The 21,187-nt window shown below is 37.6% G+C and overlaps 1 protein-coding gene across 3 annotated transcripts in view; it reads left to right on the top strand.

Annotated features, from left to right (window-relative positions):
* Positions 1 to 19,062, top strand: part of PDE7A (phosphodiesterase 7A) — a 74,410-nt gene extending 55,348 nt beyond the window's left edge. For 2 of the 3 annotated variants that reach the window (XM_066563550.1, XM_066563565.1), the window contains 10 exons: positions 4,246 to 4,397; positions 6,058 to 6,121; positions 8,381 to 8,476; positions 10,934 to 11,034; positions 13,219 to 13,350; positions 13,655 to 13,746; positions 14,363 to 14,507; positions 15,353 to 15,449; positions 16,440 to 16,520; positions 17,843 to 19,062. In XM_066563550.1, coding sequence (XP_066419647.1) covers positions 4,246 to 4,397; positions 6,058 to 6,121; positions 8,381 to 8,476; positions 10,934 to 11,034; positions 13,219 to 13,350; positions 13,655 to 13,746; positions 14,363 to 14,507; positions 15,353 to 15,449; positions 16,440 to 16,520; positions 17,843 to 18,054 — 1,172 coding nt within the window. In that variant the 3' untranslated portion in view covers positions 18,055 to 19,062. The remainder of the gene's footprint in view (positions 1 to 4,245; positions 4,398 to 6,057; positions 6,122 to 8,380; positions 8,477 to 10,933; positions 11,035 to 13,218; positions 13,351 to 13,654; positions 13,747 to 14,362; positions 14,508 to 15,352; positions 15,450 to 16,439; positions 16,521 to 17,842) is intronic. The other variant, XM_066563557.1, reaches the window with a different exon arrangement.
* The last annotated feature ends 2,125 nt before the right edge of the window (positions 19,063 to 21,187 follow it).

The raw sequence follows: 21,187 nt of genomic DNA, 5'->3' as shown, positions 1-21,187 counted from the left end.
ACAGCTGCTGTTGAGTAGGCACTAAGCCCTACAGTTCACCTTCTGGTTCCTTGCACCAAAAGCACTTCTCAATGCTAAAGTGTCCTTCTTAACCTGCCCATCATCCCAACTTTGCTTTCATTCTCTTTCAGTTCAAAAAGCTGTAAATATCAAATTTATTTTACTGTTCTATTTGTCCTTAAACTGTCCTTGTGAGCAAATAGTCAATATTAGATATTAGAAGGGCATTTAGCACACTGAAGGCTCCAAATGAAAGTAAAGATGTTTGGGCTGGGAGATGTTTTTGCAGCATGCTTGTTCATGAGCAAATGCAGTGCACTCTTCATTCTTTAGTCTTCTTTCCGTAATCTATACATTACTGAGCCTTGGTTTGGTAGTGTCTCTGAAATTAGCATCTCTTTTCATGACTCGTGATAGAAGCGGGGAGGTTGTCATTCTCATATTAATCATGCATCTAAAGAGAATGAATGTGCCAGGAGAGAAATGCCAAGTTTCCATTGCACAACTGTATCATTCATTTTACCAGTCTTTTCCATTAACTGGCCTTAGCTGATCTGCCAAAACCACAAAGCACTTGGTTTTTGTGTCCTTAATAATAATTGATATGTGAGGGAAAGGAAAAGGCAGGCACAGTAGCTATCAGTGTTCCTGCAGCTGGAGAATGTATCTTCCCCTCACCCCCTTCCTTGAAAGCCAGCTATTTTCTGTTTCAGCCTCCCCTTTAAATTAATAACCTGTCAGACCTCTGCATCTGACTTGCTTATTCTGAATTGTCCTGGGGTAAATGTTTAATTGTTAAAGAGAGAAATTTAGTTTTTGGCTTAGTGTAGTCCCACAAATCAGGTGCTCTGGAGCTGCAGAGGGATGGCAATGCTCAAAATCTCTTTTCTAATTTGGAAGTTACTCTGATCATTTCAGATCTAAAGGATAAAGACATTTATTTAGTTAAGGTGTTATTATCTAGCTTGGGCTATCCATGTGCAATAACTAATAGCTCAAAGGGAAGCTCAAAGCCCAGCCCATGGGGAGGAACAGCCCCACCACAAGCAGGGGCAGCCCTCAAGTGACTTGGCAAAAAAGGAACTGGGTCTCCTGGTGGGCACCAAGTTAAACATGAGCCAGCCATATCCCCTTGCTGCAGAGAAAGCAAGTGGTATCCTGGGCTGCAGTAGGAGGAATATTGCCTGCAGGTTCAGGGGGGTGATCCCTCTCCTATGTGCAGCATCAGAGGCCTCACCTGGAGTCCCTGTCTGGGCTCCCCAGGAAAAGAGAGACATGGACATACCAGAGAGAGTCCAGCAAAGGGTGAGGAAGATTAAAGGGCTGATGAGAAAAGGCTGAGAAAGCTGGAACTGTTCAGCCTACAGGAGGCTCAAGGGCAAACTTCTCAATGTATGCAAATACATGAAGGGAAAGTGCAAAGGAGACAGAGCCAGGCTCTTTTCAGTGGTGCCCAGTGTGAGGACCAGAGCCAGTAGGCACAAACTGATGCACATCAGGAAACACTTTTTCACTGTGAGGATGGGTGACCAAGTGTTGACACAAGAGAGGTTGTGGGGTCTGCATCCTTGGAGATGCACAAAAGCCTCTGGGAGATGGTTCTGGTCTAGGTGACTCGTCTTGAGCAGAGGAGTTTGACCAGATGAACCTCATCTGGTGCTTTCCTGCCTCACCAGTGCTGTGATTCTGTAATAAGCAGCACTGCTGCTAGGAAAGCTGGAATAATGTAGGCTTTGCTTTTTTTTTTTTTTTTTTTTTTTTAAATGAGGGGTAGAAAACCTAGGATTAATGCATAGTAGAAGTGGTTTACGAGCTAGGCAAATTTGGTGATAATTTAGAGTTTAAACATATTTGTAAGATGAGTAAGTGTCAATAGCTTATTGTGAAGAGAACAACGGTTCAGCTTCACAGAAAACCAAGTAACTCATTTGCCTCTGTACCTCTATCATCTTCAGAAAAAATCCTGAAGCAAGAAGATGTGCAACCCCTCCTAAATGACTTTGAATACAAGTATAGGTGGAACACAGGCCTGTACTGCCAAATTATTGCATTTCTGTGTTCTGTTGTGTATTTTGCTGCCAGAAGCTGCTGTTTTCCTTGTAGTACCTACAGTGTACTATTCCCTCCAAGATTAACGGGTGGTACCTGTGTGGGGAAACTTAATTTGTAGCATGACAACAAAAACAAGTTTTTGTGAACTGTAGATCTGTAGAAGACCACTTGAGAACAAGAAAATTAACTATACTTTGTGACTTTGTGGGTATTTTAGATAATTTTATAACCTAAATATAATAATTTTATTTTATTATATTTTCAACCCAATAATTTCTATTTTGAAATTTGGCTCTGAGGGAAATGGATCAAGAGTGGGGGAGAGACACTTCTTACTGGTAGCATACACTGCATTAGCAGCAGCAGCTGTATTGCTCCCTCCTTCTCTATTATGCAGGCTGGTAGTGCTCAGACTGTAACATCATGGTCACAAATATGCTTAGAAATATTGGTAAAGTAATGTAGCATGACAGAATCTATTTATTTTCCTGCTGTACACATGAATGTCGCTTTATAAGCAACCTTTATCATATGTAGTACATCTGTTTACTTAATAAAAAAACCCTGGGATATATTATAGGTACCAGTGTCTTCAGAGGAAAAGCCCTTGGCCTTGAGAATGATAGCTTGAAGGAGGGTACTTCATGTGGAGATGTCTGTGTTAGCCCTGAACTTCAGTGTCTTGATGAAGTGTTTCAGGCATGTCTGAAAGAACATTCAGTTGTGTCAGTGGAATCTCTGTAAACACAGACCATTGGTAGGGAATGGTGCTGTGTTTGATTAGATACTCTATGATCACTCTATGCCACTGTCAGCTCTATTTAGAGGTGTTTTATTAGTGTATTTTGGGAATTAATATATTAATGTAATTGCTGTAATTGCTATGAGCTACCATAGAACAGAAAGCAAATTGGAACTTCTGCAGGGAGAAGAATTAAAATGGATAAAGATTTATGTTATGCAGAATTAAGCTGCTGTCACTAGGAATCACTGAGACTTTTAGTTCAGATTGTCAATAAGGCCACACCTTCCTGTGTACATTTTAGACTGACTTTAAGAATAAAAGTTGTAACTCCTTACTTCAGCAACTTCTAATATGTCTCATTTTTGGAAGGACAAGAGGTCTGTGCTACAGACTTGTGATAATTTTTTTTATTATCTGTATTTTTAAAAAATAGCATGTTGGCATTGACTTCCTTACTTAATACCTCTTGTTTGAAATTTTACTATTTAACACGAGTCATTTCAGGCAGGTTGAGTGAATATCAAGATAAGATTTTTGGCTTTCTGTTGGTTATATAAAACTGCAATTGGGGGGGCACTGTTGAAAAGAAAGTCAAGGCTGAGTTTGGCCTAATGTAATTCAAAATGAGAATATCTGGCTCGCTACAAAGGAGCTGTAGCTCTGTGTAGTTTGATGCTGGGGTTTCTTAAACACTTCAGGTATATCAAATGGAACTGGACATAAACTAGTATTGGTCCTTTGTGTAAATCAGTTTACCTAATACAAGTAAAGCAAAATATTTGGATTAATCTTTGGAAAGAGGCTGAAATAATTTTCTGTTGTGTTTTCCCCATACTGGGAAACAGAATTAGATATGCTGTGAACATAAATGTCATAATTGTTTGGGAGAAGAGTGTAGTTATTTGCAAAAGCACCAAAATTACTTGAGTGTGTTTAAAACTTCAGCATAGTAGAGTTAAGAGATTTTTCTGAGCTCTAAACTGTGTAAAAGTAATTTGTACTTGCTCAAAGCCTACTTGTATCTCCTGTATCACCACTCAGTTTCTGATACTTTATTGCTGGTGTATATGTCATCTTAGGTGATTTGTTAGGGACATGGATTGGATATGTATCCATGACACCAATTTTCCAAAAATAATTTGTTTGCAGTACTGTGTGTGTTTTTAAACAATATCAATAATATTTTTGTCCTTTCAATAACAGAGTTCCTTAAAAAGATGAGTTGCAGCTATGATTTAAGTATTTGTTTTTCTTCACAGGATGCTTACACAGAACATATTTTTTTCAAATCTGTGGCTCTGTATTTAGTATTAATAAAAATATCTGTATTTGTGCTGAAATGTTTGATACTCAAAAAAGGGCATTATCTTTATACCAAACTTCCCTGAGCACTTGTCTTTTTGATAAAGGTTTTTTAGAGAGAGTGTTTATTTTCTTGTTTTTTGTAGCAAATTCTGAAATCGAGGTCTCTGTGTCTGCAAGAAATGTGAGAAGGTTGCTTAGTTTCCAGCGATACCTGAGATCTTCCCGTTTTTTCCGTGGTATCACTGTTCCAAATTCTTCAAACATTTTAGATGATGATTATAATGGACAAGCAAAGGTTGGTTGCTTGATTTTTTTATTTTTTTAAAGTATGTTTTTCTAAATGCTTGCTGGTATATATAACTATATCACACATTAAAAGGGCAACCAAACACCAATTTTAAGCATATTTTTTGTGTATGTATTCTTATGTGTTTATATATATATATGTATATGTATATATTGTAATGAAATTGAGACAAAATTTCATGGTCAGTAGCAAACTCCTGTACTGCCCACAAGTTTACTTGGATGATTTTTATGTTGCTAGTGTTTTTGTTGTTGTTTTGTTGGTTTTTTGGGTTTTTTTTAATAACTGGTGAATTAAGGATGCCCTTGAATAATTGAAGAAAAAATGAAGAGAGGAAAATGTATCTGTACTTAAGAAATGTAATGGAGCAATTTAGACAATTGTTCCCTTTGATTTTTAGTCCAACCTCACTAGTGAACAACTGGAAGAGTGACTGCCTGAATTCAATAAAGTGCAGTAAATGGATTTCTCAGGACATGCTTATGTCAAACTGACTTTTTCTTTGGTAGGCACTTCTAGAGAAGAAATGTGATAGCTGAAATACACTTGTTCAGCACTAAAGCAGGGAAAGCAGATACTGGGAAGAGAGTTGGTGCTAAGGGAGCAGCTACCTGGATGAAAGGCTGCTGTATTTGCCACAGAGGATGGAAAGTGCTGAAGGGGATTGAACAGGCAAAGGTTATTCAGGTTATTCAATATCTCAAAGGCTGTGTCACTGCATGCAGTGCTTTTTTGTCATCTGACACAGAAAAACAATATACCAATATACTTACAATACAATGGCTGTATCCATGCTGAATATCATCAGGCTGTGGTGTACAAAAATATTGGAGAACCCGGAGAATGGATCTTAAAAATGTACATGCAATTTAATAATAAAAAGATACTGTTAATGCTTTTGTTTCTTCTGATAGCAGAGTTTTAGCAGCTGGTAGAGAAAAGCTAGAACCAATAATTAGGTCACAAAACAGCTCTACCAAATTAATGAGAATAGGAGAAGGCAGGACTCTGTTGTAAAATGTGCTGGACAGGTATTTCTCATACTGGTAAGGGAGGCAAAGATTGGGACTGCTCATCTCTGGTGAGGCCTCTTGCACTGTTTGCTGTTCTTGGTCATTCCTGTTGTGGGAAGAGCAGTTTATGTGGAACAGATGTGATAGAGATGTGCTAGTTGAGTGGGGTGAAAAGTCAAAAGCCAGGTTCTTAAATTAAAATGCTTATACAGTGGCTCAAATATCTAGTGAATGACAAAGATACTGTTCTGTAAGCAGGGGAAAAAAGGAAAAGGTAAAAACTACACAGAGATTAATTTACTAGTCTGAATGCAGAGTCATTCTGCCATACTATTTCTGATTTGAGCCTAATTGTTTTTAATTGTCTTTTGAGAAATTGACAGAAAGTTGAAAGAAGGATCTCCAACCAGTTCTGCCAAGGCACTTATTGTTTGGTTATTTCCCTCCAGTCTTTTTATTTGTAAATCTGTGGTGTTGTTCAGTTATCGGACAAATTTAATTATTCTTTTACTACTATTTTTTATGTAGAAATTCTAAAGACTTGATCTGTCTCTGAAATCTTAAATACTCCTCCGAGCTACAGGAAGATAGACATATACTGATTAAAAAATGACAGCTTTTGTGTTTCTTTTCAGTGTATGCTGGAGAAGGTTGGAAATTGGAATTTTGATATTTTTCTTTTTGATAGACTGACAAATGGTGAGTTTACTTTTGGTATTTCATTTGTGCTTTATCTTCTTGCATAACTTAACTATGACACTTATGTTGCAGTGTTGTTTGTGATTGTTTGTTTGCTAAAAAAGTGCAAATTTCATCAGGTACTACTTACCGATTTAATAGTTTTTAATCTGAGTCCTAGTTTGCCTGGTCACTCCATTAAAATAATGATACTGTCAATACTGATACTAATAATTAGTTTTTAGAAGAGGCCATTTATGTACTTTATAGGTTGCTGTTCTCTCTTAGTAATTTAAAGCAGTAATTTGAATACAAATTGACAAATTTTATGATCTTTGACTTCTTTTTTCGATTATGAGGTGCCGGTAATTTTTATGGTTCTGTCCAAAAGGTCATTTATATTGATCAAGTATTTTTCTGATAAATGTAGTGTTAGATAGAATAGTTCTATTACTTTAGACTGCTGTAAGAGGCATGTTGGTGTTAATCCATTATAATTATGACATAGAATACCTGGAGAATTGGGAGTTGAGCAGAGGGAGGCTGCTGTACACATCGCTTGCACAACATAGAAAAAGGAAGAGACCATTTTGGTGACTTTTGTGTGCCCATTACAAATAGCAGTAGGAACTACAGGAATAGTTGGTTAAAAAAAACAAAACCCAAGTATTGTTCATTTTTAGGCAGAAAAGAGATGTGTAAATGTGCTGGGAAGGAGGAGGGAGGGCTGCTGCACTGGGCAGGGTGAAGTTTTGCGTTATAATCTCAGCAATGGCAGCTGGGTTTTGAGCAGAATGGAAGGAGGAGATGAGCAAGTCCAATATCACAGTGACATTTGTGCCAGTGTGGGAAGAGAATGGAGGGCAGCTCTTGCAGATTTTGCAGCAGTCATGTGGAGTAGGTAGCAAAGTTGCAATTAAAGTTGCCAGAACAAGAAATTAAGTTCAAAAAGGAGAATGTGGCGCCAAAAGATCTTTTTCTCCTCTGTTTCATTGAAGGGGTCCTTGGCTTAATCAAGTGTAAAAGTAGTAACCTCACAGTTATATTTAATACAGAAGTTGGATAGAAAAAAATGAAAATAGCAAGGACTTGTAAAAATGGAATGCTTATATAGATAATGATAAACTTTATATAACTGAATAAAAAAAAGCTATGTGTACAAGTTAACATGTAAGCATAGCTTCTTTAGATTAGTTTATCAAATGAGAGAAGTCTGAAGTCATCCTTCTCATAAGAGCCCTCTCTACCTTTTAGATGTGCTTTTTTCAAATACATTTAAAGTACTACCGGAAGAGCTTCTATTGTGGAAGCCTTACAATATCACCATCCATTTTGCATCCTAATTAAATAATTTTGATGAGGCAGGCTTGTTCTTGAAAGTTTGTAAGGGCAGAATGCTTTATATAAAGCTGCTGGATGAGCTGCCCTGGATGAACCTCTGTGGAGGAATTTCCCCAGTAAATGTTGTTCCAAGAATTGCGTATTATCATTGTGAAGATGTGACATGAGAATACATTAATTCTAGTCTAGTAATAAACTTTATTTAGAAGAAATTGTTGTGTCCTTGTACCTCAGTTTCTGTCTGTGCTAGTTTTTGTAGTGCTAAATGAAGGTTCTCAGCCATAACATTGTTTGCAGAGCAAATAATAGACAAGCTATTAAAAAATAAACATATAAACATTGTGGTCTGTGTCTCTTTATGGTTTTACTTATTTTACCACTGCAAAACATTGTAATAAAGCTATGAGTAGACAACATATATTATAAGCTTGTAAGAATATACATTTTTTGTAGAGTTCCAGGTAAAATAAGAAGTCCAGCAAAATACATGATGAAAATGAGAGAGAGCATATTTGCAATGTCCTCTAATCAGTAGTGTTGCCTAGCTTTTCTCTTTGCCTGATTACATTTGTATTTTGTATATGTGTTTGTGATATGTTGCATAAATATAATTATAAAATGGAATATAATTATAATAGATTTGCATATTGAAACAGGTTTTTTAATGTTCAGTAACATTTTCTTCCTATCAGTTGCCATTGGACAGTTGGTGAATGCATTAGAATTAAGCAAAACCACTGGTTACTAGAGACAGCTAATGGAAACTTGTCATGTAGTAAGATTTAATATTTATGAATTGATGTAGAATATCATGACTTGGTGTAGAGAAGTTTGCTTGTATAATTTTTGTGACCAATTTGTTTGACAGAATACATTTCTTGTGGAAGAGTCACTGATTTCATGGCTTCCAATGAATTAGTATTTTCATCTTATTTTTAGGAAACAGTCTAGTCAGCTTAACCTTTCATCTGTTTAATCTACATGGACTAATTGAACACTTCCAATTAGATACGATGAAACTTCGTAGATTTTTGGGTAAATACGGCTTTTTATTTTGATGAATATTGCTGTTTATCTGCATTTTTATACCTTTACTGAAGTCCTGGTTGTAGTTTAGCAATAAGGTTTGAAGGGTACTGATGCAATCTACATTGTGCAGTGATTTAAATTATATTAATTGAGACGATCTCTCAAAGTTTTTATGAGTATACAATTTTCTGTGTTAAATCCAAATAAGTATTAAGAAGTTTAATAGTTTCATAGCTGATGCTGTATTCTATTTATTAAATCTATTTAGTATCTATTAAACAATCAGGAATATATGTGTCATTGTGTGACATTTGTATTGGGAAAGGCTAGACAGCTCCTTTCTTTGTTCTGATTTTTAGTTCTATATTGATCTTTACTTTTTCCAATGATACAGTTTCCTAACTGTATGGAATATGTCAGAAATATGTTTTGGTGCCAGTTTGGTGTTACCCCTGCTTGCTCAAATTCTCCTACAAGTAAGCATTGCACTGTGGACATAGTTTCTCCCTGGACAGAGTACAGGACAATTTTAATTTAACGTCTGGGCCTGTGTCACTGGAATGCTTCTTTGAAAATAATTGTAAATGCAATGTAGAATATTCAAACCAAGTGCTACATTCACTTGACAGAGCTGTCTGCATCCCAACACATAGACAGGTGCTGGTATGAGACCTCCTTCCTTTGGTTCTTCTGTGACAGTATCTTTAATTTTGTGAACTGGGATGATTTTTTTAACTGACCAGGAGAAACAAGTTTCTGGTCCCTTTCAGCAGTTTTTCACAGTTTCAGAGAAAAGCAATTCTGTGGTTACAAAGTTTGTCACTTAACGGGAGCAATCACATTTGGAAGTCTTTTAATGTTTTTGTTTTCACAACTTAGTTCTGGAAGACTAGGACAGCTCAAATGCTCCAGTGCTACACAAAATTCACATTATATGAGAATCTATTGGAATCTTTTTAAACAGAGAAATCTTGATTTTAGTCCTCTATAGGATCTTAACTCTTTTTTTTTTTTGTGTGTATGTGTATATATACATACACACACACACACACACAGAGTCTTTCAGTGATTTCCATGATCTGCTTGGAGATCTGCATCTTCTTACTGTGTCTTTACAGGTTCTTATTCCAGACCTAAACCAGGGGAGAAAAAATGCAAAGTACTGCATTCCTGAAAACAGGGTGGTTGTGCTACTCTGATTCTGGCAAACTGTGATCAAAGTGTTGACCTAGATCTGCTTTAATAAAATAAGTAAGTTAGGAAAATTGTAAAGTTCAGGTAGCTGGATCAGCCTATGAAGCCATAATAAAATTAAAAAGGAAAGCCAGGGATATATGCATTTATGCACTTGATGTGAGGAATAGGTGGGAGAGAGTTCTACTGCAGGTTAATAAAGCCTAAAGCCATTTATATTGATTTTCATTATTTTTCATATGAGCTGTCACCTATCCATTGAGTACTATTGAGATGACATGGTGGTGACAGTATTTTGACTTTTCATGAACCTCAGATTTCACAAACACCATGTCAGTAATGCTGTAACATTACATTCACACTTACATGGATCCTCTGGCCTTGTAAATTGAGTGGAAAAGAAGCTTGTGGGCATGCTTGTTTGGTGGGACTGACAGACTGTAGTCAGACAGGAAAATGTTCTTTTTGAGGTTTGCTTGGAAGAACTAATGTGTAGTTCTTCCAAGTAAACCTCAAGACTTTAGAGATAGTAGGCAAGACTTTAGAATATAGTTTGATTGCTGTGCTCCTTCCCTTCAATCCTTTTTAACATTATAGTTTTTTCATTCCCTGTACTTGAGCTAATGTTGATGCCCTTCAAAAAATTCTGCCTGTAATGTTCCAGGACAGTCAGGAAGATGGAGGAAAGAGGAGGAAAGCAAAGAAGAAGTTAAATAGGGAATATTGAATCTAGGTGTAGCTAGTCAGACCAGCATCTAAATGAGATTATTTTCTAAATTGTATATGGGCTTACATTTGCTTGAGTAGCAAATATGAGAAAATGCCTAGAATACATATAGAAGTGGTTTTCCATGACCACTTTCCTGAATGGGAAAGAAAAACACTTCATATGATGAGTTTTTCAAATTCAAATGATAATTTTCATTTTGTATTCAGTATTGACTCACCATTCAGACAGATTGTCAAAGACAGACTTCCCTGGGAAGTTCTCAAAGTCAGAGTATCTCAGATTATATATTGATTTCAAGTTGTTTAATTTTTGCTCTGAGGTGACTTTACATGTAGTTGATTTCCTTTAGCAAACACTGTTTCTTTGCATAAAAATCTTACAGCTGCATCATGGTTCAGCTGTTGATTTATTGACTCTGATGCTTTTATTGTATGTAACTTGTGATACTGCATATTTCTGTGCCTAATAGGGGCATATAAAATGGTCCTTGAAAAAATTGCAATTTTATTTAAATTTGGATATTTGGTTTTTTCCTGCAGTTATGGTTCAAGAAGATTATCACAGTCAAAATCCTTATCATAATGCAGTTCATGCTGCTGATGTGACTCAGGCCATGCACTGTTACTTAAAAGAGCCCAAGGTAAGGAGCATTCTCACTTTTACATCACTCATACACAAAGAAATATGTGTTTGTGTGTATATACATATGAATGGATTGTGTGCACATATCACAGAATCATTTAGGTTGGAAAAGACTTCTGAGATGGAGTCCAACCTGTGACCAAACATCACCTTGTCTACTAGACCATGGCACTGAGTGCCACATCCACCTAAACACCTTGATTTAAACACCTCCAGGGACGGTGACTCCAGCACTGTGGACAGCCCATACCAATCTCTAATCACCCTTTCAGTGAAGAAATTGTTCCTAATGTCCAGCCTAAACCTCCCCTGGCACAACTTTAGACTGTGTTCTCTATGCTGTCACTGGTTACCTGGGAGAAGCAGCCAAGCCTCCCTGGCTACAGCCTCTTTTCAGGCAGTTGTAGAGAGCAGTAAGGTCATTGATCTTACATAAACCTACATGCATGTATCTATGTGTATATGCACATGCAGGTTTTATCAAAAGTAAAGAAACCTAAGAACCTAACAAGAAACACTTTTGAACTCTCCCTTGCCTTCCCTGTTGCTGAGGCTGTGGATTCACAGTTAGTGTGCTTTTCTTTTGTCCCCCCTTCTGAGCTGACATTGTCTTTTGTGTGACTTCCTGCTGAACTAGAGCAAGGAATTAAAGTTGCAGCTATTTAATATAGTGCTGTGCCCCAGGACATTTATATAGAATTGGAGCCTGAGTCAGAGCTGGCAACAATAAACCTGTGTGCTTGTCATCTGGGGTGGTTTTCTTCTTCCATAAATTATCATTACCCTTGCTTTGCTCATCTTTGCTGTTACTGAACAGTTTGCTTCTACAAGATGCAGTTCATAGCAATACATTAGGAGTTCTCTTTGGCTTTCTTTTTGAGAAAGGGTAAAGTGGCAGACTTTAAGGAGCTAAACTAATTTAGTGGTTGTTCCTCTACTACTTAGATTGCTATCAGGCTGCTTCAAGTGGTGTCTTGAACAGTTTCAGGGCAAAGTCCTGTCCTTCTGTATTAAATTGAAAGCTGTAGTGCTCTGTAGCTAGATGAAAAGTTATCTACCTTGTTGTAGATTATCACCAATCTGGTATTCCCTTGAATAGCTCCTTATTCTGCTTCTGAGGTAAAAACAAGTAAATTTTGGCTCCAGAAAACCTTTTTCAGAGGCTCTTTGCCCACTCCTCCCACTCAGTTTCTCAGTGCTGTTCTCAGACCAATTGGTGCAGTGAGCTGATTAGAGCTGGTACATGATGAGCTTTTTTATGGCATTCAGTTTGGAAGCTCTGAGCATTTTTTATTTAATACTCGTGATGGAAGTTTTGTAAAGCTTCAGATACAAGAATAGGCTTGGTATTTTTAGTAACATGTGCAGCTACAGTTCAGTGTACTGAACTGCAGCTCTGTTGCATTAAAGTACATAATAAACATGTGAGGTGTGATAGATGGCAAAAGCAACGGGGAACATAAACTTCTGTCCTTGCAGGGTGTCTGCTGCAGTTCACCTTTATATGGGCAGAACTGTCCTCTCTGTTTTAGTGCAAACTAGACTTTGTTACTGAGTTTAAACTTTCAAACCTCTCTACCACAAGAAGGAACACCTATGAACAGTGACAGTAAGTCCATGTAGATGCATGCTGAGTTAATTGACATGCTCTTTGAAAATATTTATTTGTGGCAGATTTTCCTCCTTTAGTTCTGGTCCTGGTAGACCTTGAAATACAATTTTGCATAAGAGTAGAAATACATTCTAAATAGTTCCAAGTCTTCCAGAGCATTAGTTTCTTCCTCTTAGGAGGAAAGGTTTTCATGCTTTTTAAAATTTAGTATGAGTTTAAAGCAGAATAGACACAAATGGACTTGGTGAATGAGAGGGAGAGCTAATTTTAAGAATTTGCTGCTTTTATGGGGTCTGGTTAGGAATTGAGCTTCCTTACCAGACACAAAGGATTTTGTGTGCTGGCATTTTTTATGAGTGGACTTTGCCATTCAGAAAGAATAATGCTTAAACCATTGTTGAAATTTTGTAGCTTTTGTGGGGGGAAATACTGTGAAAAGTCAGTAGAATGTTAGTTTTACATCTTCAAGATTTTCTCCAAATTTCTATTGGCTGTTAATTACTGAAAACATTCATGCACTTTTTCTAAGGCCTTATTGCATTACTAACATTTCTTGGGTTTGTCTTGCAGCTTTCTGAGTCTTTAACTCCATGGGATGTCCTGCTTAGTTTAATAGCAGCTGCCACACATGATTTGGATCACCCAGGCGTTAACCAACCTTTCCTAATTAAAACAAATCATTATTTAGCGACTTTATATAAGGTAAGGATAAAATCAGTTGTTTTGTTAAAAACAGGTTTGGAGAGGAGTATAGAAAAGGAGTATAAATTGTGATGTGTTTAGCTAGTGGTAGGATGGAATGCAGACAGTGTTTCCATGGCACTGGGATAAAAAATTGTGCAAATTAAGTAAGTATTCAGGATTTGTGGGTTTTAACCTCTGGGAAAAACAAAAAAGAAGAGAAGAAAATAAAACACAAACCCCAAAACACAGCCAAATTGTATATAGCTCTTCAGCCTAAGAAAAGGGCATTTACTGATATGCATTATTCCCTTTTAATTCACAGAATACCTCAGTATTAGAGAACCATCACTGGAGATCGGCAGTGGGGTTGCTGAGAGAATCTGGTTTATTTGCACATATGTCATTAGAAAACAGGTATGTTTATACCACACAGTATAGATTAGTTTCAGATAGAAGCAATCTGTCAGCTAAGACAACCCTGCAAAACAAGATAAGTTATTGCACAGCAGTTTTGAGTACAAAATATAGAGATCTATTTTAAGAATTCCTGGATACTGTGCTGGTAGAGTAGAGCAGTTCATGGTGCAACGTGATACTCAGAAAATAACATGTATTGCAAGCACATTGAAGGAGTGTATTCATGTAGTCAAGCACCTGTTCAGACTAAACTTGGCAGTCTTTTCTCGTTCTGCCACCACAACTGTAGTTTAAAATAGACCATCTTCACCTACTCTTGACAAGAAATAATCTTGAGACAATCAGTTCGTGCATTTTTAAGGGAAAAAAAAAAAAAGGAGGGGGAGGAAAAAAGCTAAAAACTGTTTTAGTCTTTCTGAAAGCTGCCAATGAAATATTCTGATATTTCTGTGAATGTTGCAGGAATTTTTCAGGAAAAGAAAACAAACAATTCAGTGAAAAGGCTTATTATAAAGCTTGTATTTCTATAATAATAAATATGATAAAATGCCAAGTAGATCTAGTGATGACTGTTGTTCTTAAATGATATGCTTTTGAATGTTTGTTATTTCAGGCAGCTGATGGAGAGCCAGATAGGTGATCTCATTCTTGCCACAGACATCAGCCAACAAAACGAGTACCTGTCCATGTTCCGATCCCATTTGGATAGAGGAGATCTATGTTTGGAGAACGCAAACCATCGTCACTTCATCTTACAGGTAAACTTCCTGCTCGTATTTTTGAAAACAGCATTTTAGTGGAAAAACTAATTTGCTTTAAGATACTAAATACTGCTTCTGCCAGGCCTTCTCCTCTTTCAAAACGGAGCAGAAGTGTCTTTTAGTCTTTCTGTTCCATTACAAAGAGGTTGTTCACTTTAGTTCCCACAGCCAGCACTTCTCCCAAGTGCTGGTGTGTGTTGGTACGTCTGATAACTTGGAGCTGCTGAATCAAGGTGTTTCCAAGACAAGGTTTAGCTCTTCTAACAACTCCATTGCAGCCTCAGAACTGTGAAATGCTTTGTCAGAACATATTTTGGAGAAGGAAAACACTGCTGTTGTGAATCAATTTGCAGTTGTGCTAGTGAGCTTTAGCAAACATTAAAAACAAAAGCCTTGAGAATCTTCTTAGGTTTGTCGGCATTTTCTTACTAGGTTCATATTGTGGGCTATAAGAGAAAGTGGACAAACAGATGAGAAGTTCTGTCTTGTGCAAACTATTCCTAAAAATACATGCATGAGAGCCAGAAATGGAAACCACGGCTTGCTTACTTTGATGCTTCTTTTTCTGTAGTTATTTTTGGTTCCTGTACCAGTGAGTATACTAAATATAGTGGTCCTGAAATACTTTGAGTTGACTGAATTTCCATATTACTCAGGGATGATCATGAGATCTCACAATTCCCTGAGTGTTTTTTAAATATTACAGAACATAACTTTGGAGCAGAAGTGGTAGGTAGGTTTGTTATTCACAAAACCTAAAATAATCTGCTCTCAAGAGTTAAGTAATTACAGGCACTTGAGTTGAAGAAAAGATGATCTAACACTGTGTGTTAACTTGTTAGATGGCTTTGAAGTGTGCAGATATTTGTAACCCCTGTCGGACATGGGAGCTGAGCAAGCAGTGGAGTGAGAAAGTAACGGAGGAGTTCTTCCATCAAGGCAAGTAAGAGTAGAAGTATCTGTTAGTATATCATGTATTCAGTGTGGAGAGAGTGTCCATGAGCCCTAGTCCATTTATATTTTGCACTAACAGAGATGTACAGTATAGGAGTTTTTTACTTCCATGGGTTGTGTCTCCTGCAAAAGGTCAGAGTTACTAAAACTCAGCAGAGAATCTGCTTAGAATCTGAACCTAGCATGGCTGATAAAATACATCCTTCAGCTGAAAGGTGCTGCAGATTAATAATTATGGCCACTTTAAAATTGCCCTAGTGGTTTCAGCAAATTATGGAATATGTTCATCATGTGTCTTCAATATTTAAGCTTCAGCTGTGAGGCCTGTTGGTAATCAGGTAAGAGCCAGGGAGATTTTTAGTTACTGTGCAGTTTAGACTACTTCTGTAAGGAGTTAATAAAGCCTTTCATTGGCAAATGGAGTGAATTTGCTCCATTGTTATTAAATTATTTTATAATAAAATTAAGGGTAGTTTGGTGGACTTGAGACCTGCTAATTTGCACGTGAATATGGTAAATGGGGAACAGACTGCTTTATTCGGTGCTAATCATGTGAGACGTAATCTTAGATAAAGGTGATGGGGAAGCAGAAACACAAATTGCCTTTAGCAAGAAATTTCTGAAAGCTAAGCTATCCTCTTCCATATTGCTGGGGGGGGATTAATTTGTCGTTTCTATGACAGTGTAGGTTTTGCAAGAAAGAGGATGGTAATCTTTCAGGAAACTTGTGGTTCTATGGGGTTTCTGTAATTACTGTTTGATGAAAAATACCAAGTATTTAAATACAGTAGTTGTAAGTATTGTTAGTCTGACAGATCTGCTTGGTTTTTTGGGAGTTGGGAAGAGAACTAAATGCATTCCACCAGCTGTAGGGTAGTATCCTTGTTAGCCAGTGCTCACAGTTCACTGTTGTTAGTGTTTGATTTGGTTGGGGCTTGATGATTTAATTGTTGCATTATGCTTTTGTTTCTTTAGGTGATATTGAAAAAAAATATCACTTGGGTGTGAGTCCACTTTGTGACCGACAGACAGAAACTATTGCCAACATCCAGATTGGTAACTGCAATTCAGTTCATATTAGTAGATTTCTTTCAGCATGTAATTTGAAAAAAAGCACCTTTTGGATACATTTCCTAGAAGCTGAACATACTCTGTGTATGGCAGCACTTCATTATAAACAGCAATTTTATTTTTATTTGCTACATAACCTCTCTTGGATTGTTTATGAATGGCGCTGCCCTTCATAAGTCCTGGAGCCCTTCACAGTCCTGGAGCCCCTCTGTTTCCTCACAGAGCAGGTTCAGTGTGGGAGGCAGCTGTCTGACTTCTCCACACTGCTGCCCAGAACTTTCCTCATCTGAAGGGTGTTTTGGGAAGAGGAGGGTCCCTTGCCCTTGCCATATAGTCTTGGGTGCCTTTTGCAGTGAGCTTGTGACAACTGGGCATGCTGGGTTTAGCTTTTTGGAATGTCAGCATTCCCTTTAAATACAGCCTTTAAGGAGGGTGGTGGGCAGAGATGTGATGGAGAATGGTGGATAGCCATTATATTAATAGTTTTTGCTAACCTAACTTGGATTTAAATAGTAAAATGTCTTTTTATAGTTATTTTAATAAAAGTTGATTATGGAGGTAAAGTGGGACTCAGTTAAAAACATAGTAAAAGAAAAGAAAAAATTTAACAACAAGCACAGAATGAATTAATGCTTTAGATTTACACAAAAGCTGATGTGTTCAATCAGCTGCACTGTTTAATTTAGAATGCTAGGAAATTATATATTTTTTAATTAAAAGATTCAGTTTTGGCTATCTTACCATTGATTTTTTTGCTTCATGTAAATAGACATTACAAATAAATGAACATGTGCATACACAAAAAGTACATGAATGTATTGATTTGTGGCCTTGTTTAAAAAGTTTCTAAAGGTAGTATTTTAAATTATTTTTAGTCACCCCAGGATTGTGAAAACAATATATTCTTTTTCCCCTGTTTAGTATAATTCAGACACACTGAAGGGCAATTAATTATAAAATCTTTTAGAACTTTAGGTTTCCTAAATTGTCTGACTTAGTTTAGATTTCTCTCCTCCTCCATATTGTCCAGTATTTGTCTTCATTTGGTCATTGCTGTGAAAGAGAGGGTAATTTGTAATGCAGTGTATTGATGTTCTTCTGATTAGTAAAATCTTTTACATTTCGAGAGATTTTTTTGTAAAGATGCCCAAAATATCTACATGAATATTTAAATGCACATTGGAGGATAGTAGTTTAACACATTTATTGTTTGCTACTAAATGCTATTTAAAGTATTTAGTTTGAGTATTTTACTTTTTCTCTGTATTGTTTTTTTATTTAATCTGCCTGTTTGCTTGTTTCTGAAGGTTTTATGACTTACTTAGTGGAACCACTGTTTGGGGAATGGGCCCGGTTTTCCAACACGAGGCTGTCTCAGACAATGCTTGGCCACCTGGGACTGAACAAGGCAAGCTGGAAGGGAGTGCAGAGGGAACAGTCGGGCAGCGGTGACGATGTTGACCCCACTTTTGAGGAAATGGACTCAGACATTTTACCTCAGGAACCTCGATTGTCCTGACCTCAATCTCCATGACAAAACTGCCTCTTCCCTCGGTATCCACACGGTTGGATTCAAGGAGACACATGCCAGCCCAAGGTTTTGGTAGAATGGTAAAATGATGCCAGCATTATTTATTTCCAAGTTTTCCTTTGACACAGACCATTTGACCCAGAATTTTTTTAAGCCACCAGACCTGAACATAGAGCAATATGCACCCGCCTCAGTTGGTTGTCGTTCGGAACCTCGAATATGCAAAGCACAGCAGCGACCGAGCCTCGGAGCAACGGGACGGAAGCATCGCCGTGCCCCCTGGCTTGGGTTTTCTCATGATATTTGGAATACGGTCTTCAAATCTAAGACTTGACATGGATTGTTCCACTCCCTTGGAATTTAGCAAGACTTGCATAAATGTGTTCAAAGCATACCTTCCACTCAGTCCCTGTTTTAATACGGAAATGTGAAGTGCCCATCCTCTGCTGCCTCTGGCAAGACTCGATGTTTACAAATGTACTCTGAAACTGTCGGTTCTAGACTTAACCTTTGCGCATGGCTGTGAAGGAACCACTAACTTGGGTTTTTTGCTTTTTTAAAAGAAAAAGATCAAATTTGAGACTGCAGCTCTTGTTTCTTTGGATGCCAGAAAAGCCTCCCATTTGCCATAATTTTGTTTGTGCACTGGGAACTGAGCATTCATCATAGAGCACAGCCAAGCTTTACTCCAGTGCTGTATGGGAATGCAATTTTTTAACAGCGAAAAAACACTTCTGAATCTGGGAAGGGAAGGGGTGGGGGGGAAGCGTCCGAACTGCATTGCGATTCTGCAGTGGGAACATCGCATGTTGTTCTCACTATTGTACACTTGAACTGCACATGCAAGAAAAAGGTGGAATGTCTAAACACCATAATCAGCTCAGGGTATTTGCCAATCTGAAATAAAGTGGGATGGGAAGCGTGTCCTTCAGAACAAGGGTACAAATGCCCCTTTCGCTGCAGCGTGTGTGTATGTGTGGGTGTGTGAGTACGTTTGGGACGGGGGAGGGCGGGAGGGCTCGGGGAAGGGTTTGAACGGCAACATTTTTTCTTTTTCTTTTTCTTTTTTTTTTAATTTATTCTTTTAGAATGTGACAATTTCATGAACAGCCACACTGGGGAGGAAACTGTAACAAATTGCTACAGATGCCTTAAACTATGCACAAAGCTAAGTGACCAAATTTGTTTTTGATTTGAAAAAAAAATAATAAAAAAAAGTGCATTGTTTACGTATTCCTCCCTCTACTGAAACATTACCCACTGATGGATTTTTGATGGGAAAAGGAGAAAATGTTTTTTAGGACAAAATTAAAGGACTAATTTTAAACTTTAAAACATTCCATTTTTGTAATTTGTTTTACATTGTTTTAAGTACAGTAAGCACAACTGTAATCTAGTTTGAGAAACTGGTGCTTTCTTTTAGTTCATTTGTATTTCCCTGTTATTATTGTAAAAGACTGTTTATTAATTCTGTTTACAGTTTGTTGCAACAGCCATTTTTGGAAGAGAGCTTCAGCGTAAAGCCATTTGTAAAGGCTTTGCCATATTCATTTTAATATGTGCCTGTTGCTGTTAACTTTTAATTAATAAAACAAAATCTTTTCACATTATGCTCCTGTACATTTAAGTTATGACTGAGTCCAGCGTTGTGGAAAGGTAGCTAAGGTTGCAGTCAGCTTCCACTGTAAAACTAAGCCAACTTTTGGATTTGAAAATACTAGTCCTCATATGCCAAAATTTATTGCCTCTTGGAGCTTGGCCTTTTACTGTTTGAAAAGCAAATCCTGACTTACCTGATTGTTTCCCTTCTAAAACTGTTTATTATTCTTTCATGTTCCCTGAAGTAGTATCATTAATCTCAAAGTGGCCATGTTTAAAGAAATAAATTTCTAATGAAACCACTCTTTTGAGCCTGCGTGAACTTCCTTCCTTTGCTGTCAGTGCAAGTTCTTGATGTTGACTCCAACACAGAAGGACCAGATGGGACAAGGAGCTCTGGTTGTAATTTTCAGCCATTTTTGACAGGTTGCCTTTGAAAGGGTGCTTAAAGCTGGGAGAATACAGAGGTAAGAACTGTGTGCAACATAGCACAGAGAAACTGAGAGAAACTTAGTACAGAGCCAGACTTAACTGGGTTAGATGTGGGAAAGTACTGATTCCTCTTGGACCTTTCTGAATGAAATGTGCCAAACTTGCAGCTATTTTCAAAATGACAACTAAGAGCAGTCTGATGATGCCTTTTGTGACATATTTCTAAAAAATGAACTTGGTTTAAAGAGCATCAACTGCATTTTAAGTTTTGCTACTTGTTACAGGAATATGTTAATATGTAATTTTAATGAAAATTAGTAATAATAATATAACAAATAGGTATATGGACTATTTCAACATCGTATTTATAAAGAGCCTGTGATTTTTAACATTCTGTAAACTTGCTGTCCTTTGCTCTTACAGGACCCAGAAGAGCTTGTCAAAATGTAAAACGGGAGGAGTAGTTTTATTCTAAGCCACCCTTCCTAGAAAGGGGTCTGTTTACCAGACCAGTAGAAAGACTGCTTCTAATCCCACCTCTTCATGCATGTGGAAGTGTCTGTTATTGGACTTGAAATAAGAAAAATGCTTTTTCCATGCTGGCTAGGAGTGCCCTCCACAAATCCACACTGAACTTAAAACTTTCCTGCAGCTTCAGCATTTCATGTGAGAGCCGAGAGCCCAGGCAAGGCAGGCACAGGAGCGAGGGTCCCACAGCCCTTGGGAGCCCCTGGAGCCCAGAGCCCTGCTGGGGAAGGGGCCAGGCCTCCCAGCTGTTCCAGGCCACAGATCTGCTCCCAGGACTGTTCTGTACACAGGCACAAACCGGCCTCAGGTCATGGCCAAGGGGGCCCAGCCTCCATGAGTGGCCTTAGTTTGAGCACTTGAGGTGTTTTTCTGTGGGCAGTGGCACTGTGTGCAATTTCAAGGAAAAAGATACACATTAAGGTACAGTGTAAGATAAGTTATTTGATGGCAACTTACTGATTTTCTGGCACAGATGACATTTCTTTTGCAGTAATTTTACATCACTGCTAAAGCTCATTTCTGGTGCTGGATACCCCAGTTCAGGTGAGCAATGTCTGGTGTG

The sequence above is a fragment of the Molothrus aeneus genome, chromosome 1 (genome assembly GCF_037042795.1).
Source record: "Molothrus aeneus isolate 106 chromosome 1, BPBGC_Maene_1.0, whole genome shotgun sequence".
NCBI classification, from domain to species: domain Eukaryota; kingdom Metazoa; phylum Chordata; class Aves; order Passeriformes; family Icteridae; genus Molothrus; species Molothrus aeneus.
This window is presented reverse-complemented; position numbering and strand designations above follow the sequence as displayed.